This window comes from Equus caballus, chromosome 6, assembly GCF_041296265.1.
Source record: "Equus caballus isolate H_3958 breed thoroughbred chromosome 6, TB-T2T, whole genome shotgun sequence".
In the NCBI taxonomy this organism is placed as follows: Eukaryota; Metazoa; Chordata; class Mammalia; order Perissodactyla; family Equidae; genus Equus; species Equus caballus.
In genome coordinates, this window is record NC_091689.1 from 80268195 (window position 1) to 80295372 (window position 27178).

Consider the following 27178-nt stretch of genomic DNA (forward strand, 5'->3'; position numbering starts at 1 on the left):
GTTTTCAATTCTGTGAGGTTTTTTTTCCTCCTGAGTTTGGGTCACACTTGGCTACATCTTTTCATGTCTGAAATTTTTGTTCAAAGTAGACATTTTACATAATATATAGTAGCAACTTTGGAGTCTCATTGTTTTCCCCTTCTGAGGGTTATTGTTGCTTTGTTACTTTGTTGGTTTTTAAGTAACTTGCCTAGACGAAATCTGGAATCTCTCTCTCTGGTGTGTGGCTGCTAGTATCTCCTCAGTTTTTTTCATTGTATCTATTCTGTTTTTAAATTTTTGCTGTCTTTTCATTTTATTTTTATCATTTTCTAGCTCTTATTTTATTGCATCTAGATTCTTATTTGAAGCATTCAAATAAGTATTCAAGGGGGAATCTGCCTTTGGTTTTGAGGGTTATGTTTTCCAAATTGGGTTCTTTGCTGTGTGGTAATTTCTTTTTTCTCATTGTCTGTCTCTTTTGTTAGAGGAGATTTGATAGTTGCTATGTCATTTTTATTTATCTTCTTTATGTGTTATGTGGACAGCTCTGTTTACACCTTTTGTTTGTAGTTACAGAGTACAGATGAAACATCTTTGATATATTTCCCACCTTATTTGGACCTTTCCCCACCCAATTCTGCCATCAACTATGGTTTGTTGTTGATTGTTGGTTTCAGTCTCTTTTCTTTAAGCTGAGGACACGATGGTAGGGAAGAGTTGCCAGTGAACAGTTTAATCCTTTTTGGTAGATCTGAATTCTGTTCTTTCTTCTAAACTGTCATAAAATGTTTTTTATCAGGCCCACTCTATCCAGTGGTAAGTTCCATAGCCTTTGCCTGATTCTCCTAATTGGAAGAATGGAAGATGATAAGCTCCAGAGGTTCAGCCGGCATTTCCTGAGGGCCCATATTGTTTTGTAGAGCCTCTTACTCCTTTTTTTGAGGTATAATTGACATAAGACTATATTATTTTCAAGCATACTACATAATGATCCAGTATTTGTATATATTACAAAATGATCAGCCACAAATGTCCAGTTAACATCTGTCACCATACAGTTTTTTTCTTGTGATGAGAACTTTCAAGATCCACTCTCCTAGCTACTTTCAAATATGCAATACAGTATTATTAACTATAGTCACCATGCTGTACATTACATCCCCATGACCAAATTCATTTTATAACTGGAAATTTGACCCTTTTGACCCTTTTCACCTGTTTCACCCACCCAATGCCTCAGGCAACCACCAATCTGTTCTCTTTATACTTGGAGGCTCTTACTGTTGATGGATTTTTTTTTTTTTAACTTTCCCAGGGCTATCTACTCATTTCTTCATTTTCCTCTTTCCACATTGGAAAGTATTTCATATAAGGTTACTCTCGTTTCCTTCTTGGGTTGCGTTTTTTAAAATGTTTTTCTATCAGGTATCCAGGCATAGGAGTTCTATGATCCTCATCATGCTTTCTTTACCCAGAAATGTTGGGCATGTATTTTTAAAATAGTTTAGTAATGTGGAAAAAATAGCATTTGTATCTTTACAACTTATAGAAGCTTCCTGCAGTACTGACTAATTCAATTTTGATGTTTCAGTTTTCCTTGTGTAAATTCCTTTGTGCTCTCCCAACTCACCTCCCCCACCACCCAAGTTTCTTGCAGCTGTATTTGATCTAGGAAACCTGAGGAGAGGTTAGATGTAAGAAATTCTGGAGGAAGAGAAAAAGACCCTTGATTTGGGCAGGAAGAGCGGGTGGTAAGAAAGATCTTAGGGAGTGATAAGAGGTAATATTTTAGTTTGTGAAGCAGAGATGGGGATAAGATATTTAGGATAAGTACAAAAGATAAGACTAAGAAAACATACTTTCTGAACTTAAAAGATAGTTTGATTTTATGATTAAAGTTTCTTAAGGTGCAAAATATTGCTTTTTATAGCTACATTCTTTCTAGATTACTTTTAATAGCAAATTTCGTCTGGAAAAAATACAAAATAAAACCTGTGGATATCTCTCAGAAATTTTATTCAGATAGCCATGACTGTAATGGTAATGTGTGTGTGTTTTTCCTTCCAGAATCTCCCTGGAAAAAGAGACGGGAATATCTGCAATGATACTTCCTGACAAGAAATTGATACAAGAGAAGGAAAGGAGATCAACAGCTAGTGAGCAGAGTTTCAAATAACCAGGATTTTGTATTTACCACCTCCAACCACAATCTTCTGTTGCCTACTTTTAAATCAGATAACTGCACTTAGACCCAGACAAGGGGAAAGGATACTTTTCTTCTGCATTTTTTGAGATCAAAGAAACTGCAATGTCTAGGAAACAGAACCAGAAGGGTAAGATTACATGTGGGTGTAAATTGTTGACAGCATAGTTGTGGAGTAGTAATTACCATTTATATCTACATATTTACAAAATGTTCTCTGAGTGTGTTTTGGATGTTTATACTTTCCCTCACCTGCTGCGTTAGTACTGATAGTTATAACTTATCTGTCTGTCATGACTGCAGTTAATTTTAGAAGAGTACAGAACATTCACAGCTTGATCTTTTGTCTCTTTAACTGTTTGTGGGTATTACATTATAGCTTTGTGTGTTACTAGTTTGGGAATTGATTCATATAATAATTGCTTTTCTACTCTTATAAACCTATTAAAGTGGGATATACCTACAGGAAAGCCAAATGCATCTTGAAAATGCACTTTTTGGACAGTGAACATATGTTATGGGGGGTGGTGGGAGATAACTTACTGCAGGATATTCGCTATCCTGTACTTGATGTTTCATTGGAGACAGGAAATGAAGCAAGAGTAAGCGCTTCCAGTTTTTGATTCTTTCTTTAGCTTTCCTTCCGGGATTATTACTCTTGCTTCTTGTCTCAAGTAAAATATAGGGTGCAAAGAGTCAAAAAATAGCAAGAATACTTATGAGGAGGGAAAGGACGACAAAGACTCTATGAAAACACTTTTTCAACTTTCCTAGAATAGTTGCAAAATTGTAAAGGGATAAATTTAACAATAGTACTAGAACTATTATACATCCGTAGCTGGAATATATTTGTAAAAAGAATGACCATAGCTATCCTGGATTTTCCCCCTCATTCACTTTGATTTTCAGTTTAAAGTTAATGTTCTTTACTTCAACACAAACCTATAGATCCAGGTCTCATGTATTAAATAGGAAGGAAATGCTTTTAAGCTTAATTTTGACTTGGCACTTCAAAAACTTCATTATAAGAAAATAATATACCAGGGCTGCTTGTGGTTTTAAAAGCTGTAGTTTCATTGTTTAGTAAATCTCTATAAAGAAAATCTGAGGTCTAAGGAATGATTAGATTAGTAGAAGCGGAACTGTTGTGGAATGAGATTTATCAACTGCAGAGTTTTTATAACCCTAGTTTGTTTCTTCTTAGTCCTCATAATTCAGTTTGCTTTTTTTCCCAGTTACACTTGAAACATTGAGTATCTGTTTTCCTCTTGTAAATGAGAAAACTAATAAAAATAGAATTCCAGGCTTTAAAATAAAATAATTTCATCTAAAAAAGTTTAGCATTTAATTTTTCCTTAAAAAGTTAGCTTCAGCAGATTGCTTTGACCTTTTTAAAACTACAATCTTGGTTTATTTCATGTCTGTTTTGCCAGAGCTGTAAAAAAGTATAATTACTTTTTGTAATTGGTATCTAATTACTATAAAATGAATTTATATTTTAGACCACATCGTAGGCATTAAGTGCTAACAAATTTTGATTGAATACACTTCAATTTACATTTAGTTTTAAGCAAAAGAAAGCTTATATGTTGTTAGGATTTTCTCTGAAACAAATCTATACATATAATCATGCCTGATATTTAGACCCAAAAAAGTACAAAATACTTATAAAATTTTATCTCATGTGTTCATTTATATATTTAAAATTTTGTTGTTTGGGGTTTTATTAGTCCAAATAATTATACTGACTTAATCACTTATTTATAATACATTAAAAAGAGAGGTACCATGGTAGCTTTTGTTCTCTAGTGACAACTCATTTATAAGGTGTCATTTTGTAATGAGTTTAGTTTTTATTCCACAATAGACCATGATTCCATATTTTCCTTTTGTCAGTAATACTTGTAAACTTCTTATTTAATGAAATATTTAGTGGAGTTAAACTTGAATGGCTTAAATTAAATTAAGGTCAGTTTCATTGCAACTATTGATTGTTCGAAGCATTTTAGCCAACACCTGGCAGAAGTCAGTTAGATCCGTGCTGCTTAGAGTGTGATCCGTGGACAGGTGTCTGTCTGTGAACGGGAGAAGTATTTAGAAAGGAGAGTGTTTAGAAACTCTTATAGCAACTTCACAGTGCTGCAACATCCAAACCCTTTTCAAAACAGTTTTACTGAGGTATAATTTAAATATCATCAAATTTGCCCATTATAAATGTACAATTTGATTATTTTCAGTAAATTTATGCAGTTTTGCAACCAACACCACAATGCTGTTTTAAAATGCTTTCCTTACCCAAGAAAGTTTTCCCTTACCTGTTTACAGTCATTTCCTGCTCTCAACCTCAGCCCCAGGCAAACACTGATCTACTTTCTGTCTCTTTGGTTTGGCTTTTCTAGAAGTTTCATATAAACAGACTAATACAATATATTTTTTGTGTCTGCCTTTTTTTACTTAGTGCATTGTTTTTGAGGTTCACCAATGTTATTGAATGTATCAGTACTTTGCTCCTTTTTACTGCTGATTAGTTTTAAGGTTATGAAAAAGAAAAACTCCATTTCTTTTAAACTCTACTACTCATAACATTTCTGTGACCAGATGTGTGGCTGTTTTTCCCACACTAGCCAGTTCTCTGATACCAGTTGAGTGTCCTACAATTTAACTCAATTCTGACACTATCTGCCTGGAGTTAGCGTCAGATCTCATAGGTTAAGGCCTCAGTCCTACAAGACTGCCCCCACTTCAGACACCAGTAGCAAGTAGCGGGTCCCCAGGTTACCCACACATCTGTCTGACATGGCTGCAAATGGGCAATTTCCATGACTCACTCTTCAGGTTCACTAATTTGCTCTAACACTCACAAAACTCAGGGAAACCCTTACATTTACTGATTTTTTATATAATAAAGGATATGATAAAGGATACAGATGAACAGCCAGATGGAGAGGTATATAGGGTGAAGTCTGGAAGGGTCCCAAGCACAGGAGCTTCTGTCCCCGTGAAGTTGGGATGTGCTACTCTCCCAGCACATGGATGTGTTCACCAACCCAGAAGCTCTCTGAATCTCATACTTTAGGGATTTTTATGGAGGCTTTATCACATAGGCATGATTGAGTATTAACTCTATCTCTGGCTCCTCTCCACTCCTTGGAGGATGGGAGTGGGACTTAAAGTTCCAAGCTTCTAATCATGGCTTAACTTTCTAGTGACCAGCTCTTCTCCTGAAACTATCCAGGAACCCACCAATTGCTGCATTAGACAAAAGACACTCCTATCACCCAGGAAATTCGAGGGATTTTAGGAGCTGTATGTCAGGAACTGGAGTCAAAGACTAAATATTACAATGAAAGATGCTCCTAGCACCTTTATCACTTAGGAAATTACAAAGATTTGGGGAGCTCTAGCTGGAAGCTGGGGATTAAGACCAAATATACGTTTCTTAGTATATTACAGTATCATAGGTTATATCACATTTTATTTATCCACTCAGAAGCTGATTATTCATTTGGATTATTTCCAGTTTGGGCTATTATGAATAATTATAAATTATGAACATTTGTTTACAAGTCTTTGTGTGGGCATATGTTTACATTTCTCTTGGGAAAATACCTAGGAGTAGAATTGTTGAACTTTCCAAGAAACTGCCAAACTGTTTTCCAAAGTAGCTGTACCATTTTACAATCCCACCAGCGATATATGTGGGTTTTGGATGCACCATATCTTTGCCAACACTTGGTATGGTCAATCTTTTTTATTATAGCTATTTTATTAGGTATGTAATGGTATCTCATTGTGGTTTTGATTTGCCCTTTTTTTTTTGGTGAGGAAGATTGGCCATGAGCTAATGTCTGTGCCAATCTTCCTCTATTTTGTATGTGGGACACCTCCACACTGTGGCTTGATGAGAGAGGTATGTAGGTTCCAAACTGGCAAACCCCAGGCTGCTGAGGTAGAACATGTGAACTTAACACTATGCCACTGGGCCAGCCCCAGTTTGCACTTTCTTAATGACTAATGTTGACTATCTTATGTGATTTTTAGTTTAGGTAGATAACTTATTTTTTCAGTATACAAGATCATGTCCACTTCTGTTCTGAGTGACTGTAATTTCTTTTTTCTTGCCTTTGCCTTGGCTTGAACCTCCATTACATTGTTGCAAAGAAGTGTGAGAGCAGATATCTTTTGCCTTGTTCTCAGTTTTGAGGAGAAGCAGTTAGTGTTTCACCATTAAATATGATGTTAGCTGTGGGTGTGTCCTAGATGCCCTTTATTAGTTTAAGGAAGTTTCTTTCTATTCCTATTTTGCTGAGTTTTTATGTGAATGGGTACTGGGATTTTGTCAACTGTTTTTTCTGCATCTACTTCAGTGGTTCTCAAACGGGAATGACTTTGGCCCCTAAGGGATATTTGGCAATGTCTGGAGACATTTTTGGTGGTCACAACTTACAGGCAGGGTGCTACTGGCATCTAGTGAGTCCAGGGTACTGTAAACATCCTACAGTGCACAGGACAGCCCTTCACAACAAGGAATTGCTTGGCCCAAAATGTCAATGCTGCTGAAGTTAGGAAAACCTGTTCTATTCATATGATTGCGTGGTTTTGTCCTTTATTAATATAGAGTATTATATTAATTAATTTTCAGATGTTAAGCCAATTCTGCATTCCTGGTATAAATCCCACTTGGTCATGATGTATAATCACTTTTTTATGTTACTGGTTTCTGTTTGCTAATATTTTGTTACAGAGTTTTAAACCTGTATTCATGAGGGATATTGGTCTGTAGTTTTTTGTTCTTGTGATGTGTTTGTCTAGTATATGATTTGTCCTGGAGAATGTACCATGTATGCGTAAAAAGAATGCATAGTGATCTGTTGTTAGGTGGAGTGTTCTATATATGTCAGTTAGATTAAATTGGGTGATCATAATGATGTTCAGAAAGTCATCTATATCCTTACGAACTTTCTGTTTAGTTGTTCTGTCATTTACTAACAGGAAAGTATTAAAATCTTCAGCTATATTTGTCAAATTGTGTATTTTTCGTTTCTATTCTGTCAGTTTTTAATTCACATATTTGGGACCTCTTATTAAGTAGATATACATTTATAAATGTTATATCTTGCTGATATATTGATTTTCTTATCATTAGGAAATGTTCTCCTTTGTCTCTAGTAATACTCCTTGTCTTTAAAGTTTTAGTTTTTCTGATAGTTCTATAATACTATAATTCCAACTCTCTTATAGTTACTGTTTGCAGGGAATATCTTTCATCCTTTTACTTTCAATTATTTGTGTTTTGGATCTAAGGGGTGTCTCTTGCAGACACCATATAGTTGGATCTTACTTTTTGATCCACCTTAACAACTCTACCTTTTTTTTTTTTTTTGAGGAAGATTAGCCCTGAGCTAACATCTGCTACCAATCCTCCTCTTTTTGCTGAGGAAGACTGGCCCTGAGCTAACATCTATGCCCATCTTCCGTTACTTTATATGTGGGACACCTACCACAGCGAGGCTTGCCAACTGGTGCCTTGTCCACACCTGTGATCTGAACCGGCGAACCCTGGGCCACTGAAGCAGAATGTGCACACTTAACCATTGTGCCACCAGGTCGGCCCACAACTCTACCTTTTGATCGTTTAATCCATTCATATGTAATGTAATTGGGTTTATGTCTACCATTTGCTGTTTTCTATATGTCTCGGTTTTTTTCTCTTTCATTTCTTTATTGCCGTCTTTTGTGTTAAATATATATAATTTTAGTGTATTGTTTTAATTCCTCTGATTTCTTTCAAGCTGTTTTTGAATTTTTATTTATTCATTTATTTATTGGGGTTTTTTTAGTGAGAAAGATTGTCCCTGAGCTAACATCTGTGCCAGTCTTCCTCTATTTTGTATGTGGAATGCCACCACAGCATGGCTTGATGAGCGGTGTGTAGGTCCACACCCAGCGTCTGAACCTGCAAACCCCCGGCTGCTGAAGTGCAGCATGCGAACTTAACCACTACACCACTAGGCTGGCCCCTCAAGGTGTTTTTTTACATAGTTGTTTTATTAGTGGTTTCTGTAGGATTGCAATATGCATCTTTAAGTTAGCACATGCTACTTAAGGCTAATACTTAACTTTGGTAAAATATATTAACTTTGTTCCAGTATAGCTTCATTTCCCCTCCCCCTCTTTCGTACTATTATTTTCACATATATTACATCTATGTATGATATAACCCCAACAATACAGTGCTATAATTATTGCTTTAAACAATCTTATGCTCTTTGAAGAAATTTGGAGAAGAAAATAAAAATTTATACATAGTTGTTTATATTTACTCAAATAGTTACCATTTTGCATGTTCTTCATTCCTTCCTCTGGATTTGAGTTACTGTCTGGTTTTATTTCCTTTCAACCTGAAAGATTTGCTTCAGTTTTTCCTGTTGGGCAGGTCTGACAAGAATAGATTCAAGTTTTTGGGTTTTTTTAATCTGGGATGTCTTTATTTCATCTTCATGTTTGAAGGATAGTTTTGCTGGATAGAGAATTCTTCTTTGAGAGTATTTTTCTTTTGGCACTTAGAATATGCCATTCCGCTGAATAGGTCGTATTGTTGTTCCCCTGTTTCTGATGAGTCATTTTTATTTTCTTGCTGTCAAGATTTCCTCCTTGTCTTTAGCAGTTTAGCTATGATGTAACTTGGTATGGATTTCTTGGGAATTTCATCAAATGTTGGTCATTATTTCATGAAAAATTTTTTTCCTGCTCCTTACTGTCTCTTCTCTCTTCCTGGGAATCCTGTGATATGTATATTGGTAAGCTTGATGTGGTCCCATGGGTGACTGAGGCTCTGTTCATTAATCTTCAGCTTTTTTTCCTCTTCTCTTCAGATTATTTAATTTCTGTTGATCTCTTTTCAAGTTCACTGATTCTTTCTTCTGCCATCTCAGATCTACTGTGAAGTCTATCTAGTGAACTTTTCATTTGGGTATTGTATTTTCAATTAGAATTTGTTTTTAGTTCTTTTTTATAGTTTCTGTTTCTCTTGAGGTTCTTTATTTGTTGACTCAGTGTGACCATATTTTCCTTTAATTCTTTGAATATATTTTTATTAGCTGTTTTGAAGTCTTTGTTAAGTCCGCTACCTGGGCCCTTTCTGAGTTAGTTTCTATTGACTGGTATTTGTTTTTTTCCTACGTATGAGTCACTCCCTCCTCCCTTTTTTTAGCCTATTTTTTTTAAGTGGATAGTTTAGATAATATATTAACTCTGGATTCTTTTAATTTTCTGAGCATATTTTAAAAATAATTAGCCTGGACATAAACTGAGGAATCTACCTCTATTATGTGTACAGTCACTAATGTATCTGCACATTTTTTTTTTTTTTTAAAGATTTTATTTTTTCCTTTTTCTCCCCAAAGCCCCCCGGTACATAGTTGTGTATTCTTCATTGTGGGTTCTTCTAGTTGTGGCATGTGGGACGCTGCCTCAGCGTGGTCTGACGAGCAGTGCCATGTCCGCACCCAGGATTCGAACCAACGAAACACTGGGCCGCCTGCAGCGGAGCGCGCGAACTTAACCACTCGGCCACGGGGTCAGCCCCTATCTGCACATTTTTTAAATCCTGATTTTCATTTTTCTGCTTTGCTTTTTAGGGATTGTCCCTGTGTCTGCAATGTTTAGTGATCAGCCAATGATTTAGACTGAGCTTGTGCTCCAGCATCTCAAAACCATAGGCATTTATCCTCTGCTGATTCATCTATGTGGGTTGAGGGGCACATTCAGTGTTCAGACAGTTTTCGAGTTTGCTTTGACTTTTACTTTCTTCCGCCTTTTGGCTCTCCCCTGGGCATAGTTTCTCATTTAGCTAGGGATGTGTAGGGTGCTTATCTAGCACTTTTATAGCTCTTCCATTTCCAGGACTTCCCTGTTAAATTTCCTATTTGTTTACCACTCACCCAACCAAGACTCCAACCTCAGGCTACCAAAGCAGCAAGTTTTTCCCTTCATTTCCTCCTGAGTTCTCCACTTTAGCTGACAGGCTATGGAGTTTTGCCCTCCTCTCCAGTTAGCCTCCTTCTGCAATAAAGCTACTCATTTCCTGTCTAGTCCTGCCCTGGTAAAGCTATTGTTCTCCAGGGAGCTGCAGATAGGCAAATGGGAGCAGCCCCAGGCAAGAAGGCTAATTTGTTGTGGGCCTTTGATTGATTTCTAGAGCTCTGAAATGGTTGTTTTTGACAGTTTTGTTTAGTTTAATGCTTGTGTTTTAAGGAGAGGACTTGCCAACCTTTTCACACCACCCTAGCCCTCAAGCCCAGTTTTACAGTATTTTATAAAAGCATTGGTCCTCAGAGGATTAGAAATTAAAACAAAACAACAACAACTAGTTCTTTGTCATAGATAGTTTGAATAGCACTGAGTTAAATATGGCAACACTGTACAGGTCTTTAGACCTTTAGTAGCCTACTGGTTCATATGGCTCACTAGTTAATTAGGTAAAAAATGTTTCTGCTAAAAATCTCCTGTAGACTTGACTGTTGGTTATGTGTGCTGTTTGTTAGACATCCAAATGTCAAAAATCATGAGATAGATAAAAGAACCTTTGAGTAGAACCAAAGACAAATATTTGAGAACCTATTAGGTTTATGATATGAATTTATAGTGGGGTAGATATGCATAACTTTTTACCTTTTCCTGCCTGATCTCTGAATCCAGCACTGGATAAAAGAAAGACAACTCTGGGGGTTACCCAAGTTGAGAATAGGCTTAGTTCTGATTCCCACAACTTACTAATATATCTTATATTGTTCCTAATTTTCTCTGTAAATAGCCTTTAGAGACTAGAGAAGGATAAGACCAAACCCTTATAGTTTTTTTATATTTTAGGAGTCTTTATTTTGTCAGGTAATCTTTGTCTCCCAAACTTGACTTTATATCAGAATCATCCTGGAAATTAAAAGAAAATTCTGAATTGCTATCTCCAGGGATAGCACAAAAGACTCCTTTTAACAGGTTTGCTAATATTTTTCTACATGTAAAAACTATGTTTGCCTATCAATGTCTACCTATATCAGGTTACACATTAAGAGCAAATTCACAAGTATGTACCTTTTTTTGTTGACTTCATCTTGCGTTTAAATTTAGTTCTCTCTTCCTCTTTTCCCGCTTGTAAAACTATTCAGCTACAGAACACCTCCACATCTGATATTTAAACCTCTGAAACATTAAAATAGCTAACTTGAATTTCTTAGTTGATCATGCATGAATGTTTCTCTATTCTGTAGTACTGTGCTATTACTTAATTCCTTTGCTAGTTTTTGTCTCATATAGACAAAATATTTCTCTCTTCCTCTCCCCTGCCCTCCCCAACTCTTTTCATCTTGAAAAACTGAAACTCTGCATCCACTACACAATAACTCCCTATTCTCCCTTACCCCAGCACCTGGCAATCACCAACCTACTTTCTGTCCCTGTGACTTTGACTACTCTCAATAACTTTACTAAGTAGAATCATATATTATTTGTCCTTTTATGACTGGCTTATTTCACTTAGCATAATGTCTTCAGAGTTCGTCCATGTTGTAGCATGTGTCAGAATTTTCTTCCTTTTTAAGACTGAATAATATTCCTTCGTGTGTGTGTGTGTGTGTGTGTGTGTGTATACACCACATTTTGTTTATTCATCTGTAGATGGGCACTTGGCTTATTTCCATCTTCTGATTATTGTAAATAATGCTGCAGAGAACATGAGTGTACAAATATCCATTGAAATCCCTGCTTTCAATTCTTTTGGGTATATACCCAGAAGTGGAATTGCTGGACTATATGCTAATTGGTTTAATTTTTGAGGAACTGCCATTTTGTTTTTCATAACAGATACACCATTTTACATTCCCACCAACAGTGCACAAGAGTTCCAGTTTATCCATGTCCTCATTAACCCTTGTCATTTTCTGTTTGTATGTTTTTTAAATAGCTATCTTACTGGATGTGAGGACTTAGGTTTTTTTTGTTCGTTTCTTTTTGTTTTTCCTGAGGAAGATTAGCCCTGAGCTAACTACTGCCAGTCTTCCTCTTTTTTTGCTGAGGAAGCCTGGCCCTGAGCTAACATCCGTGCCAATTTCCTCTACTTTATATGTAGGACACCCACCACAGCATGGCTTTTGCCAAGCGGTGCCATGTCCGCACCCTGGATCCAAACCAGCGAACCCTGGGCCACTGAGAAGTGGAACCCGCGCACTTAACCGCTGCACCACCGGGCTGGCCCAGGACTTAATTTTTAAGGACAAGAGCTACAAACTGTTTTTATAGAGTTATTGAATTGTTAAGCTTAAAGAAACCTTAACTGACTCTTCATTCTTTGTGCCTTCCACTTCATCTGCTACATAGTTCTGTGATAATACTTTTATACATTCACTGTATGCCTGTCTTCTCCTATTAGACTCTGAGCCTTTTAGGATAGTAACTGGGTTTTATTCTTGTTTGCCTTCGCAACATCTAGCTTAACACCTTGGTACATTATAGACTGTCTAGAGATGAATTATTTTAATTTATAGGTTTAGTTAACTACAGAGCTAGGGACCTCTGGTGGGCTGAATAATACCCCACTCCCACCCCAAGATATCCATGTCCTAATCTCTAGAACCTGTGAATGTTACCTTTATGTCAAAGAATTTAGAGATGTGATTAAGGCTTTTGAGATGGGGAGAGTATCCTGGATCATCCAGGTGAGCCCTAAATGCAATCACCAGTATCCTTAGGGAGGCAGAAGATTTCGGATAGAAGAAGAGAAGGCGTTATTACTATGAGGGCCGAGATTGGAGTGATAGTGCCACAAGCCAAGAAATGCCCACTCCCACCAGAAATTGGAAAAGACAAGGAACAGATTCTCCCCTAGAGCCAGAGGGAGTGTGGCCTTGCTGGTACCTTGATTTCAGCCCAGTGAAACTGATTTTGAACTTCTGGGCTTCAGAACTATGACAGAATAAATTTCCATTGTTTGAAGCCACCAAGTCTGTGGTAATTTGTTATAGGAACCATAGGAAATGAATACAGAACTGAAGCAAGTCTTTGGGCTTTTTAGTCCATTGCTCTCCACAGTGATTCTTTTTGTTGAAAGTGATTTTACCTGCTCTTTTTTTGTTTTAATTTTTATGGAGATTATGATAGTTTACAACCTTGTGAAATTTCAGTTGTACATTATTGTCTGTCAATCGTGTTGTAGGTGCACCCCTTCACCCTTTGTGCCCCTCCACCCCTCCTTTCCCCTGGTAGCCACTAATCTCTTCTCTTTGTCTACATGTTTAACTTCTACATGTGAGTGGAGTCATACAGAGATTGTCTTTCTCCATCTGGCTTATTTCACTTAACGTAATTCCCTGAAGGTCTGTCCATATTGTTGTGAATGGGACGATTTTATCCTTTTTTATGGCTGAGTAGTATTCCATTGTGTGTATATACACCATATCTTCTTTATCCAATCATCAGTTGATGGGCACTTATGTTGCTTGCACATCTTGGCTTTTATAAATAATGCTGCAATGAACATGGGGTGCATGGGACTTTGGGAATTGCTGACTTCAAGTTCTTTGGATAGATACCCAGTAGTGGGATGGCTGGGTCATGTGGTATTTCTATTTTTAATTTTTTGAGAAATCTCCATACTGTTTTCCATAGTGGCTGCACCAGTTTGAATTCCCACCAGCAGTCTATGAGGGTTCCTTTTTTCTCCACAACCTCTCCAACATTTGTTACTTTTTGTTTTGGTTATTTTTGCCCTTCTAAGGGGTGTAAAGTGATGTCTTAGTGTAGTTTTGATTTGCATTTCCTGGATGATCAGTGATGATGAGTATCTTTTCATGTGCCTGTTGGCCATCGGTATTATCTTCTTTGGAGAAATGTCTGTTCATGTCCCCTGCTCATTTTTATTTTTTGAACATGTTTTTAATCATGTAACAGTAATGAACAGCTTTTTTTTTTTTTTAAAGATTTTATTTTTTTCCTTTTTCTCCCCAAAGCCCCCCAGTACATAGTTGTATGTTCTTTGGTGTGGGTCCTTCTAGTTGTGGCGTGTGGGATGCTGCCTCAGCGTAGTTTGATGAGCAGTGCCATGTCCACGCCCAGGATTTGAACCAACGAAACACTGGGCTGCCTGCAGTGGAGCACGTGAACTTAACCACTCGGCCACGGGGCCAGCCCCAAGAGTTAGTCATTTTAATCATGTTGCTGAATATAAGATCATGTGCTCATTTTTTGATCAGGTTATTTGATTTTTTTGTTGTTGAGTTGTGTGAGCTCTTTATATATTATGGAGATTAACCCTTTGTTGGATATATGACTGGCAAATATTTTTTCCCAATTGGTGGTGGGTTTTTTTTGTTTCAATCCTGTTTTCTCTTGCCTTGAAAAAGCTCTTTAGTCTGATGAAGTCCCATTTGTTTATTCTGTCTGTTATTTCCTGTGTCTGAGAAGACATGGTGTCCGAAAAGATCCTTTTAATACTGATATCAAAGAGTGTACTACCTATATTTTCTTCTAGAAGCCTTATGGTTTCAGGGCTTACCTTTAGGTCTTTGATCCATTTTGAGTTTATTTTTGTGAATGGTAAAAAAAGAATGGTCAATTTTCATTCTTTTACATGTGGCTGTCCAGTTTTCCCAGGACCAATTGTTGAAGAGACTTTCTTTTCTCCATTGTATGCTCTCAGCTCTTTTGTCAAAAATTAGCTGTCTATAGATGTGTGGCTTTATTTCTGGGCTTTCAATTCTCTGCCATTGATCTGTGCACCTGTTTTTGTACCAGTACCATGCTGTTTTTTTTTTTTAAAGATTTTTTTATTTTTTCCTTTTTTTCCCCAAAGCCCCCCGGTACATAGTTGTGTACTCTTCGTTGTGGGTTCTTCTAGTTGTGGCATGTGGGACGCTGCCTCAGCGTGGTCTGATGAGCAGTGCCATGTCCACGCCCAGGATTCGAACTAACGAAACACTGAGCCACCTGCAGCGGAGCGCGCGAACTTAACCACGGGGCCAGCCCCAAGTACCATGCTGTTTTGATTACTGTAGCTTTGTAGTATTTTTGAAGTCAGGGATTGTGATGCATCCAGCTTTGTTCATTTTTCTCAGGATTGCTTTAGCAATTCAGGGTCTTTTGTTGCCCCATATGAATTTTAGGATTCTTTGTTCTATTTCTGTAAAGAATGTCATTGGGATTCTGATTGGGATTGCATCGAATCTGTAGATTGCTTTAGGTAGTATGGACATTTTAACTATGTTTATTCTTCCAATCCACGTGCATGGAATATCTTTCCATCTCTTTATGTTGTCATCAGTTTCTTTCAGGAAAGCCTTGTAGTTTTCATTGTATAGGTCTTTCACTTCCTTAGTTAAATTTACCCCAAGATGTTTTATTCTTTTTGTTGCAATTGTGAATGGTATTGTGTTCTTGAGTTGTTTTTCTGTTAGTTTGTTATTAGAATATAGAAATGTGACTGATTTATATGTAAGTTGATTTTATACCCTGCAACTTTGCTGTACTTGCTGATTATTTCTAATAGTTTCCCAATGAATTCTTTGGGGTTTTCCATATATAAGATCATGTCATCTGCAAACAATGAGAGTTTCACTTCTTCACTCCCTATTTGGATTCCTTTTATTCCTTTCTCTTGCCTAATTGCTCTGGCCAAAACTTGCAGTACTATGTTGAATAAGAGTGGTGATTGATAGAGGGCATCCTTGTCTCGTTCCTGTTCTCAGGGGGATGGGCTCAGTTTTTGCCCATTGAGTATGATGTTGGCTGTAGGTTTGTCATATATGGCCTTTATTATGTTGAGGTAATTTCCTTCTATCCCCGTTTTGTTAAGAGTTTTTATCATAAATGGCTGTTGGATCTTGTCAAATGCTTTCTCTGCATCTATTGAGATGATCATGTGGTTTCTATTCCTCATTTTGTTCATCTGGTGTATCATGTTGATTGATTTGCAGATGTTGAACCATCCCTGTGTCCCTGGTATGAATCCCACTTGATTGTGATGTATGATCCTTTTGATGTACTACTGAATTCGGGTTGCCAAAATTTTGTTGAGATTTTTTTTTTGTTTTTTTTTTTTTTTGAGGAAGATTAGCCCTGAGCTAATCTTCCTCTTTCTGCTGAGGAAGACTGGCCCTGAGCTAACATCTGTGCCCATCTTCCTCTACTTTATATGTGAGACTCCTGCCACAGCATGGCTTGCCAAGCGGTACCATGTCTGCACCCGGGATCTGAACTGTTGAACCCCAGGCCACCGAAGTGGAACGTGCGCACTGAACTGCTGCTCCACTGGGCCGGCCTGAGAAGTTTGTTCATCAGCGATATTGGCCTGTAGTTCTCCTTTTTTGTGCTGTCCTTGTCAGGCTTTGGTATCAGAGTGATGTTGGGCTCGTAGAATGTGATAGGAAGTGTTCCATCCTCCCTAATTTTTTGGAATAGTTTGAAAAGGATAGGTATAAAATCCTCTCTGAAAGTTTGGTAGAATTCCCCAGGAAAGCCATCTGGTCCTGGGATTTTATTCTTTGGGATGCTTTTGATTGCTGTTTCAATGGTTATTTACCTACTCTTAATACTTCTTTAATGTTGTCATCTCTTCTTAGAAATTCAGTGAAGAGGAAATTTTATTTTAGGCTTTAGCTGAATGTTCTACAAAAAAGTATCTGGAAATAATAGGCCACATGTTTCTCTCTTTTCCCTTTCCTTTTAGGGATAAAATATCTATTATAAAGGTGAGAAATAAGTAAATAAATGTGGTGTATCCTGGGAAATAAAAAAATAAGTTATTCTTAGAAATAGTTTGTTTTTTCTCATAATGCTCATTTATGTGCTTACCACAAAACATTTACCCCAAAATTTTTCTAGTGTATTGTTTTCAAAATTAATCCAGAAGGTTTGTTTGGTGCATGCAAGAATCCATCAGACCAAAAACAAGGAGGTAAACATTTTAAAGGAGCAATAATAGATAGGCAATTTCTTGGATGAAGCAAAGAGGATAGAGCATCTGAGAAGCTGAATGGTGACAAATTCCTGGAGCCAAGAGGATAATGATTGATGTTCAGGACCTTCTGGGGTGTGAATGGAGAGTTGTGATCCCCTTGCCCTGAGATGGGACCCCAGGAGGCTGAATCCTAGTGGTAAAGATGAATGGAAATAGACTCACCTTTATAGGAATTGCAACTTAGCTTCAGATTATTTCAGGACCTGAAATTGATTTGAGATAATATGGGTGCCCTGACACAAGCAAACAAATCCTTTCTGGAAATCCTTAGGAATTACTTTATCAGTTTTTAAAATAGATTGTTTAGTACACAGTAAAAAAATAACCAAAAACGTAAGGTAATGAAACAGTAACAATACGGAACAAGAAACAATAGATAGTAGACCAAATACATGGGAAATCCAAATATTGGAGTTATCAGACACAGATTTAAAATTACTATTCTTGGGGCTGGCCCCGTGGCCGAGTGGTTAAGTTCGCGCGCTCCGCTGCAGGCGGCCCAGTGTTTCGTTGGTTCGAGTCCTGGGCGCGGACATGGCACTGCTCATCAGACCACGCTGAGGCAGCGTCCCACATGCCACAACTAGAAGGACCCACAACGAAGAATACACAACTATGTACCGGGGGCTTTGGGGAGAAAAAGGAAAAAAATAAAATCTTTAAAAAAAAAAAAAAAAAACATAAAATTACTATTCTTAAAAGGTTTGAGGAAATAAAGACAATTGGGAAAAATTCAACGGATATCCAGAAAACTATTTTTTAATGTATATTTTAGAACTGAAAAATGTAGTAATTGAAACTAAGAATTCAATTTATGATTTTATTTATTTATTTGTTTATTTTTTGGTAAGGAAGATTGGCCCTGAGCTAACATCTGCGCCGATTTTCCTCTATTTTATATGTGGGACACTGCCACAGCATGGCTTGATGAGCAGTGTGTGGGTCTGTGCCCGGGATCTGAACTGATGAACCCCAGGCTGCCAAAGCCAAGTGCTCCAACTTAACTGCTATGCCACTGGGCCAGCCCCTCAATGTATGATTTTAAAAACAGATTAGGCGCATCTGAAAAGAATTAGTGAACTGCAGTATAAGTTATAAGAAACTATCTAGAATGATGCATGGAAATTCAAAAGTGAAAGACATAGAGGCTACAGATAGGTACGTCCTATGTGTAATGGGACCCCCAAGAAAGAAAAAATAAGGAAGAATATTTGAGAATATTGTTGATAACCTTCCAAAATTGATGAAAACCATCAAACTACAGATTCAAGAAGTGCTGCCAATCATGAGCAGAAAAAGTGTAAGGAAAGTCACAACAAGGTACGTCATAGTCAAATTTCTAAGGAGCAAAGACAGAAAATCTTAAAAGCAAGCAGAGGAAAAAATATATAATCTTAAAAGGATTAGTCAGACCTAGAGCTAACTTCCCAACAGAAATAATAGAAGCTGGAAGACAGTGGAATGATATCTTTAAAGGGCTGAATAAATGTAACTGTCAGCCAGCCAGTCTGTACGCATCATATACAGTGAAAATATCCTTCTAGAATGAATAGGAAATAAACACAGTTTTAAACAACAAAACACCAAGAATAAAACCAAAGCAGAAATCACCATCAGAATGCCACTGAAAGAAGGTGCTGCAGGTATTCTGTATACAGAAGAAAGATGACCCAGTTGAAAGGTTGGAGATGCAAGAAGGCGTGAATAGGAATGAAAACTACAAGTATGTGGGCAAGTCTAAATGAATGTTGATTGTGTAAAATAATAAGAATGTTTTATTAGGATTTAAAAATATAGAGAAAATTAACATACGCGACAGCAACACCCCATAAGGACATAAGGGGCATGAGCTTCCCTGTTTTGTCAAGGAACAAAGTAAAACTGCCAATTAATATTAGAATTTTGCAAGTCAAGAAGAGATGTTATAGGGGCTGCCCTGGTGGCGCAGGGTTAAGTATGCACATTCTGCTTCTGCAGCCTGGGGTTCACCGGTTCGGATCCTGGGTGCGCACATGGCACCGCTTGGCAAGCCATGCTGTGGTAGGTGTCCCATATGTAAATTAGAGGAAGATGGGCACAGATGTTAGCTCAGGGCCAGTCTTCCTCAGAAGAAAAGAGGAGGATTGGCAGCAGTTAGCTCAGGGCTAATCTTCCTCAAAAAGAATAGATGTTATAATCTCCAGGGAAACTTAAATTAAAACAATAGTCATGACATGCTACAACATGGATGAACCTTAAGGACGTTATGCTAAGTGAAATAAATCAGTCACAAAAATACAAATTCTGTATGATTCCACTTATAAGAGGTATCTAGAGTAGTCAAGTACATAGAGACAGAAAGTACACTGAATGGTGGTTGCCAGGAGCTGGGGGATATGGGGATATTGTTGTTCAACGGATATAGAGTTTTAGTTTTGCAAGATGAAAAAATTCTGGCGATTGGTTGCACGACAGTGTGAATATACTTAACACTACTGAATTGTACACTTAGAAATGGTTAAGATGGTAAATGTTATGTACTTTTTACCACAATAAAAAAAAAGAATTAGTGACTAAAAAGAAAACTTTTCTAGCTATGGATATATTAGTATCAACCAAATTAAAACATGTTTATGGGTAAGACAGGGGCACTTCATAATGGTAAAGGGTTTAATTTAACAGAACAATTCATAACAACTTTAAAACAAAAACTGACAGAACTAAAAGGAGAAAATCCACACAAATCCACAATCATAGTAGGAGATTTTAACACGTTTCTCAGTAACTGATAAAACAAGCAGATGAGGGATTAATAAGGATATAAAAGATTTGAATGATATGATTAGCAAATTGACATAATTTTTGTATTTAGAAGATTATATCCAACAACTAAGTGCAGATATAATATTTATTACTTTTCAAGTGCATCTAGAGCATTTTAAAAAAATAACTGTATACGGGTCATAAAACAAGTCAGTACAATTTCTAGAGAATTATGACCATACAGATTGTTATTTGACCACAGTACATTTAAGCTAGTTATCCAAAAGATAATTAGAAAATCTCCAAATGTTTGAGTATTAATAAATATACTTCTAAACAACAAGCGAATAAAAAAAGAAATCCAAGTGGAAATTAGAAAATATTTCAAACAGAATGATAATAGGAAGTTATATATAAAAACTTTTAGGATGCAGCTAAAACCATGCCCAGAGAGAACTTTTTTATCTTTAAGTGTATATATTAGAAAAGAAGATAGGCTGCAAATCAGTGAGCTGTCTATCTTAAGAAATTAGGGAAAGAACAGTAAATTAAATCTCAAAAAATGTGGAAGAAAGATAATAAAATGATCTGTGAAGAATGAGATTCCGATATTTATATTTCTCTTTTTCTTGCTTTATTGTAGTTGCTAGGACCTCCCATTGACTAGAAGTAATGAAGCGAGAGAGTTAACTTTGTGAGGGTGATGGATGTGTTAATTATCTTGATCTTGGTAATCATTCCACACTGTATATGTATATCAAATCATCATGTACACTTTAAATATATACAGTTATATTTGTAATTATTCCTTAATAAAGTTGGGAGGAAAAAAAATGTAGTGAAGCAAGCATCTTTGTCTTGTTTTCTGGTCTCAAAGAAAAAGCTCTCAGCCTTTCATCATTACATTGTAAGACTTTTGCAGATACCCTGCATAGAAAGTCCAAAAGAATCTAAACTTTTAGAGTTAGTCTTTTTTTTTTTTTAAAGATTTTATGTTTTCCTTTTTCTCCCCAAAGCCCCCTGGTACATAGTTGTATATTCTTCATTGTGGGTCCTTCTAGTTGTGGCATGTGGGATGCTGCCTCAGTGTGGTTTGATGAGCCGTGCCATGTCCACGCCCAGGATTCGAACCAACAAAACACTGGGCCGCCTGCAGCGGAGCACGTGAACTTAACCACTCGGCCCCGGGGCCAGCCCCAAGAGTTAGTCATTTTAATCATGTTGCTGAATATAAGATCATTCTACTAAAAAGCAATCACACTTATTTATATCAACAATAAGTAGCTAGAAAATGAAATTTTAAAACATGCCATTTACAATTGTACCGAAAGTATGAAATAGAAATAAATTCAATGAAAGACATGTAATAACACTATCAGAAAATGATAAAGCATTATTGAAAGAACACTTAAATAGAAGGATATGCTATTTTTATGGATTAGAAGCTTCCATATTTTGAAAATTATTTTTTATGCAACATAAGTGATTCTGAAATGTGTATGACAACGCAAAGGGCCAAGAATCGCCAAAGAGTTCTTGAAGGACAACAGCAAGTTCAGAGAACTTACTGTATCAGATATTAAGACATCATAAAATGATAGTAATTAAGTCAATATGGTATCACAAGAAGATGGAAATATAGACAGAGAGCCCAAAAACAGACTTATTCATGTATGGAGATTTTATTTACTTAAAAGTAGCCCTGCAGAGCATTGAGGAAAGGAGGATCTTTTCTTCTGTTAGTTCTGAGACATTTGGAAATCCAGATGGAAAAAATACACCTCTTGTTCCTTACGTTACTTTATACCTGTAAATCACTTCCAAGCTTTAGATTATAGATCTAAATGTGAAAGGCAAGGCCATAAAACTTGTAAACGTGAATTTAGAAGAATATCTTCAAGACCTCAGAATAGGAAAGACTTTTTTTTTTTTTACTTTTTTTTTTAATAGCATTTTTTAAATGTTTTAACAGATTTTATTTTTTAGAGCAGTTTTAAATTTACAGCAAAATTGAGTGGACGGTACAGAGATTTCCCATATACTTCCTGCCCCCACACATACATAGCCTCCCACATTATCAACATCCTCCACCCGAGTGACACTTTTGTTACAGTTGATAAACCTTCATTGACACATCATCACCACCCAAAGTCTGTAGTTTCCATTAGGATTTACTCTTTGTGTTGTACATTCTTTAAGTTTAGACAAATGTATGATTATACATATCTACAATGATAGTATCATACAGAGTAGTTTCACTGCCCTAAAACTCCTGTGTGCTGTGCTTATACATGTTTCATTCCCCTTGACCCCTGACAACCACTGATCTTTTTACTGTCTCTAGTTTTGCCTTTTCCAGAATGTCATATAGCTGGAATCATACAGTGTGCAGCCTTTTCAGATTGGCTTGTTTCACTTAGTATTATGCATTTAAGCTTCCTCCATGTCTTTTCATGGCTCATTAGCTCACTTCTTTTTAGCACTGAATAATATTCCATAGTATGGTCGTACCACAATTTATCCATTCCACCTACTCAAGGACATCTTCCTTGCTTCCAGTCTTTGGCAATTATAAATATAGCTGCCATAAGTATTCATAGGCAGGCATAGGCACATTTTTGTGTGGGCATAAGTCTTCAACTTCTTTGGGTAAATAAATTGCTGGATTGTATGGTAAGAGTATGTTTAATTTTGTAAGAAACTGCCAAACTGTCTTCTGAAGTGACTACCATTTTGCATTTGCGCCAGCAATAAATGAGACTTCATGTTGCTCCACGTCTTTGTCAGCATTTGGTGTTGTCGATGTTCTGGATTTTGACCATTCTAAGAGATATGTAGTGGTATCTCGTTTTAATTTGCATTTCCCTGATGACATATGATGTGGGGCATCTTTTTCTATGCTTATTTGCCATCTGTATATCTTTGATGAGGTGTTTCTTAAGGTCTTTGATCCATTTTTTAATTGTGTTGTTTCTCATTGTTGAGTTTTAAGAGTTCTTCTTTTCTTCTTCTTCTTCTCCTCCCCTTAGCCCCCTGGAACATAGTTGTATATATTCTAGTTGTGAGTGCCTCTGGTTGTACTATGTGAGATGCCACCTCAGCATGGTTTGATGAGTGGTGCCGTGTCTGTACCCAGGATCTAAACCACCCAAACCCTGGGCTGCTGAAGTGGAGCGCACAAACAACCACTCGGCCACAGGGCTGGTCCCCTTAAGAGTTCTTTATATATTTTAAGTAATGGTCCTTTATGAGATGTCTTTTGCAAACATTTTCTCCCGCTCTATGCCTTGTCTTTTCATTCCCTTGAAAATATGTTTTGCAGAGCAGAAATTTTTAATTTTAATGAAGTCCAGCCTACCGATTCTTTTTTTTTTTTTGCTTAAGAAGATTAGCCCTGAGCTAATATCTGTTGCCAATCTTCCTCTTTTTTCCCTTGAGGAAGATTAGTCCTCAGCTAATATCTGTGCCAGTCTTCCTCTTTTTGTATGTGGGACACTACCACAGCATGGCTGGTGAGTGGAGTAGGTCCACGCCCGGGATCTGAACCCATGAATCTTGGCTGCTGAAGTGAAGCGCACAGAACTTTAACCACCTGGCCACGGGGCTGGGCCGTATCAATTCTTTCTTTCATGGATTGTGCCTTTGGTGTTATATCTAAAAAGTCATTGCCAAACCTAAGGTCATCTAGAAGTTCTCCTGTGTTACCTTCTAGTATACCCTTAGGTCTGTGATTGATTCTGAGTTAATTTTGGTGAAGGGAGTAAGGTGTGTGTCTAGATTCATTTCCTTGCGTGTGGATGTCTAGTTGTTCCAGCACTATTTGTTAAAAAGACTGTCTTTGGTCTATTGTATTGCCATTCCTTCTTTGTTAAAGATCAGTTGACTGTATTTATGTGGGTCTATTTCTGGGCTTTCTGTTCTGTTCCATTGATCTTTTTGTCTATCACCAATACTACACTGTCTTGATTAACTTTGTAGTATGTCTTGAAGTCAGATAGTGTCAGTTCTTCAAATTGTCCTCCTTCAATATTGAGTTGGCTATTCTGTCTTCTGTATCCCTCTCCATGTAAACTTTGGAATCAGTTTGTCAATGTCCTCAAAATAAGTTCCAGGGATTTTGATTGGGATTGCATCTAATCTGTAGACTAAATTGGGAAGAACTGACATCTTGACAATATTGAGTCTTCCTATCCATGAACGTAGAATGTGTCTCCAATTATTTACTTCTTTCATTTCTTTCTTAGAGTTTTGTGGTTTTCCTCATATAGGTCTCACACATACTTTGTTAAATTTATACTTATTTCATTTTGGGGGATGCTAATATAAATGATACTGTGTTTTTAATTTCAAATTCTACTTGTTGATTGCTGTTATACAGGAAAGCGATTAACTTTTATATATTAACCTTGTATCCTGCAACCTTGCTATAATCACTTATTAGTTCCAGGAGTTTTTAATAACGTTTATTGTTTAAAACTTACTATTAAAATTTTTAAGTTTGTAAAAAGCAGAGGGAGTAGTATGATGAACTCTCATATACCCGTAACTCAGGTTTAGTAATTAACAACACATCATCAATCTTTTTTGTCTATATTTCTACCCAGCCCCAGTGGATTATTTTTGGAGCAAGTTTCTGACATCACCTCAGGGAAAAACTTTTTAAATAGACATGAAAAGCACTAACCATAAAGGAAAAGAATTAATGTCAGTGCATTATTACATTAAAATTAAAAACTTTGTTCATCAAAAGGCACAGTTAGGGGAGTGAAAAGGAAGTCACAGAATGGGAGAAGAAATTTGCATCATGTTTAAATGATAGAAATTACTACAAATCGATAAGAAAAAGATTATTGTCTAGTACTCTCTCCAAAAACTGGGCAAGAGTAGCCATGTGAAGAAAGAGAATATCAGAATGGCTAATAACATGTGTGAAAGCACTCAGTCTCTTTAGAAATGAGTGAAATACAAACTGAAACCATAAGATACTACTGTTTTTCTACTAGAATACTAAAATTAAAAGTATTAATAATACTAAGAATATGAGTATATGGAACAATAGAAACTTTCAAAAACTGCTAGTGGAAGTTTAAATTGGTACAGCTACTCTGAAAAACTGTTTTGACATTATCTACTAAAGTTCAAGATATGCATATGCTATGATTTAGTTCTGTTCCTGGGTATACTCAACAGAAATGCATGCCCAGGTACAACAGGAGATTTGTACAACAATATTCAAAACATTGTTTGTATTGGCCAAATACTAGAAGCAACCCAGTTGTCTATCACTAGCAGAACAGATAAAAAACAGTGGCACAATCATGCAATGAAATATTATTCAGCAAGGAAAATAAACAAACTATATTTCCTTACAAGAACATTCATGAACTTTACAAACACAAGGTTGAGCAAAATAAGCCATGCACCAAAAATAAAATATATATGGAATTTTTTTTTTATAGATAAAAGTAAAACTTTACCATAATATTTAGGCATGTGTGCTTAGGGGGTATCAACCATAAAGAAAGGAAGTTTGGAAAGTGGTTACCTTTGGCAAATATGAGGAGATGATGACGCAGGGGGATATAAGGATTTCTGAGGTATTAGCAGTGTTTTATTTCTTAACCTGGGTAGTAGTACTTGGGTGTTTGCTTTGTGATAAATTATCAAGCTGTGATACTTTATGTGTGTATGCACTGTAAATGTGTTATATTTCACAATAAAAATTTTTTAAAAGAAATTTCATTAGGACAGAATAAACTTAAACAAGTATGTTATTTAGTTAGCCTGTTTCTTACCTTCACAAGTATAACACTTGAAAGGTAGTGGCCACCTTGTGATAATTGTAACAACTACTTGGAAATAGAAATACTTACAATCAAAGTAGATTATTGATCTGTAAGTCAGTTTAAGAAAGAAGAATCTGATAGATTGCTTATTTGCATGAAGGTTAATGAGTTAAGAGTGACAGATTTTGCAGTCCTGTAGTTTTATGAGAAAGGTGGTTGTTTTGGAGATAGAAGTATGCAATAGGATTGACTTGTTCATTTCCTTAGTTTGAAGGAAGAGGGATGAGGTGGGGTGGAGAGGGAAGACATCACTATTTCGCAGTGCTAGAAGAACAGCCAAAGCAAAGCACTTTTACAATGACACACTCTCAGGTCTAAACTGAAATTAGTTCTAGCATGTATGAAATGAAATGTGCAGCTTAAAAGAAAAATTATTTCCTCCTCCTCACTCTCCTTCAGATTCTCAGGAATTCTACCAGCTAGTCTGTATTGATGTTAGTAATTGAAAATCGGACTTTTAAATACCACAGTTCTTAAATGTTTTGATTTTTTTGACTTATGGAATTGAGTGTCTTTCCTGGGGTAGCTGGTAGAATTCTTGAGGACAATGAGTAAGAAATAATTTTTTTTTAAAACTATGCGTTTGGGTGCCGACCCAGTGGTTAAATTTGCTGGCTCTGCTTTGGCAGGCTGGGGTTCGCAGGTTCAGATCCTGGGCACAGACCTAGCATCACTCATCAAGCCTCGCTGTGGCAGCATCCCACATAAAATAGAAGAAGACTGGCAGATATCAGCTCAGTGACAGTCTTCCTCACCATAAATAAAAAATAAAATAAAACTGTGCATTCAACTCCCCCAATCCATTTAGCCCAGAAATATGGCATATATCTTAATAACATCCAAGAATACCAATCCATAAAACAGAAGATCCCATTAAGTAGAGAAATTTTAGTGAGATCAAAAAATGAGGGTTTGACTTGTAAGAGAGACTGAAAATAGGACCTTAGTAGCTGAAAGTATATTTTTCTTCAGACTTAATTGACCATTTCACACAGAGGTATTTTATAAGACTTGATTTATTTGCAGACTGATTTTCTGGTTTTTAGATTATCCAGGTTCCTTGTTTTCTTTTTTTTCTCCTATTTTTTCTGGCTGTCCATCTTTTAGCCACATCACAATTTCTTTTTCCCTTTCCCAAAAGGCAGGGAGAGATTAGCAAACAGAGAGGTAAAACTCAAGTCAATCCTTCTCACTACTTGGAAATAAAGACTTAACTAAGTATTTTAATTTTTATTCTATTTTAGTGCCTCATTCCTTTAAAAAGCCTGAAAGTTGGCTGTAAACAGATATCAAAATAATTATCATGTAGCTTCATAATTTTCTAATTAACTGTTTGAATTCATGTAATCCCCTGGAACTACATACAAAGTTTTGCAAATAAAACATTAGCTCAGAGAT

The 27178-nt window shown here is 36.5% G+C and overlaps 1 protein-coding gene across 1 annotated transcript in view; it reads left to right on the top strand.

The window, feature by feature from the left end:
• SPATS2 (spermatogenesis associated serine rich 2) overlaps positions 1-27178 on the top strand; it is a 133755-nt gene that overhangs the window by 65105 nt on the left and 41472 nt on the right. The window contains 1 exon segment of the mRNA XM_014740927.3: positions 2050-2315. Within this exon segment, the coding sequence (XP_014596413.2) occupies positions 2291-2315 (25 nt within the window). The 5' untranslated portion in view covers positions 2050-2290.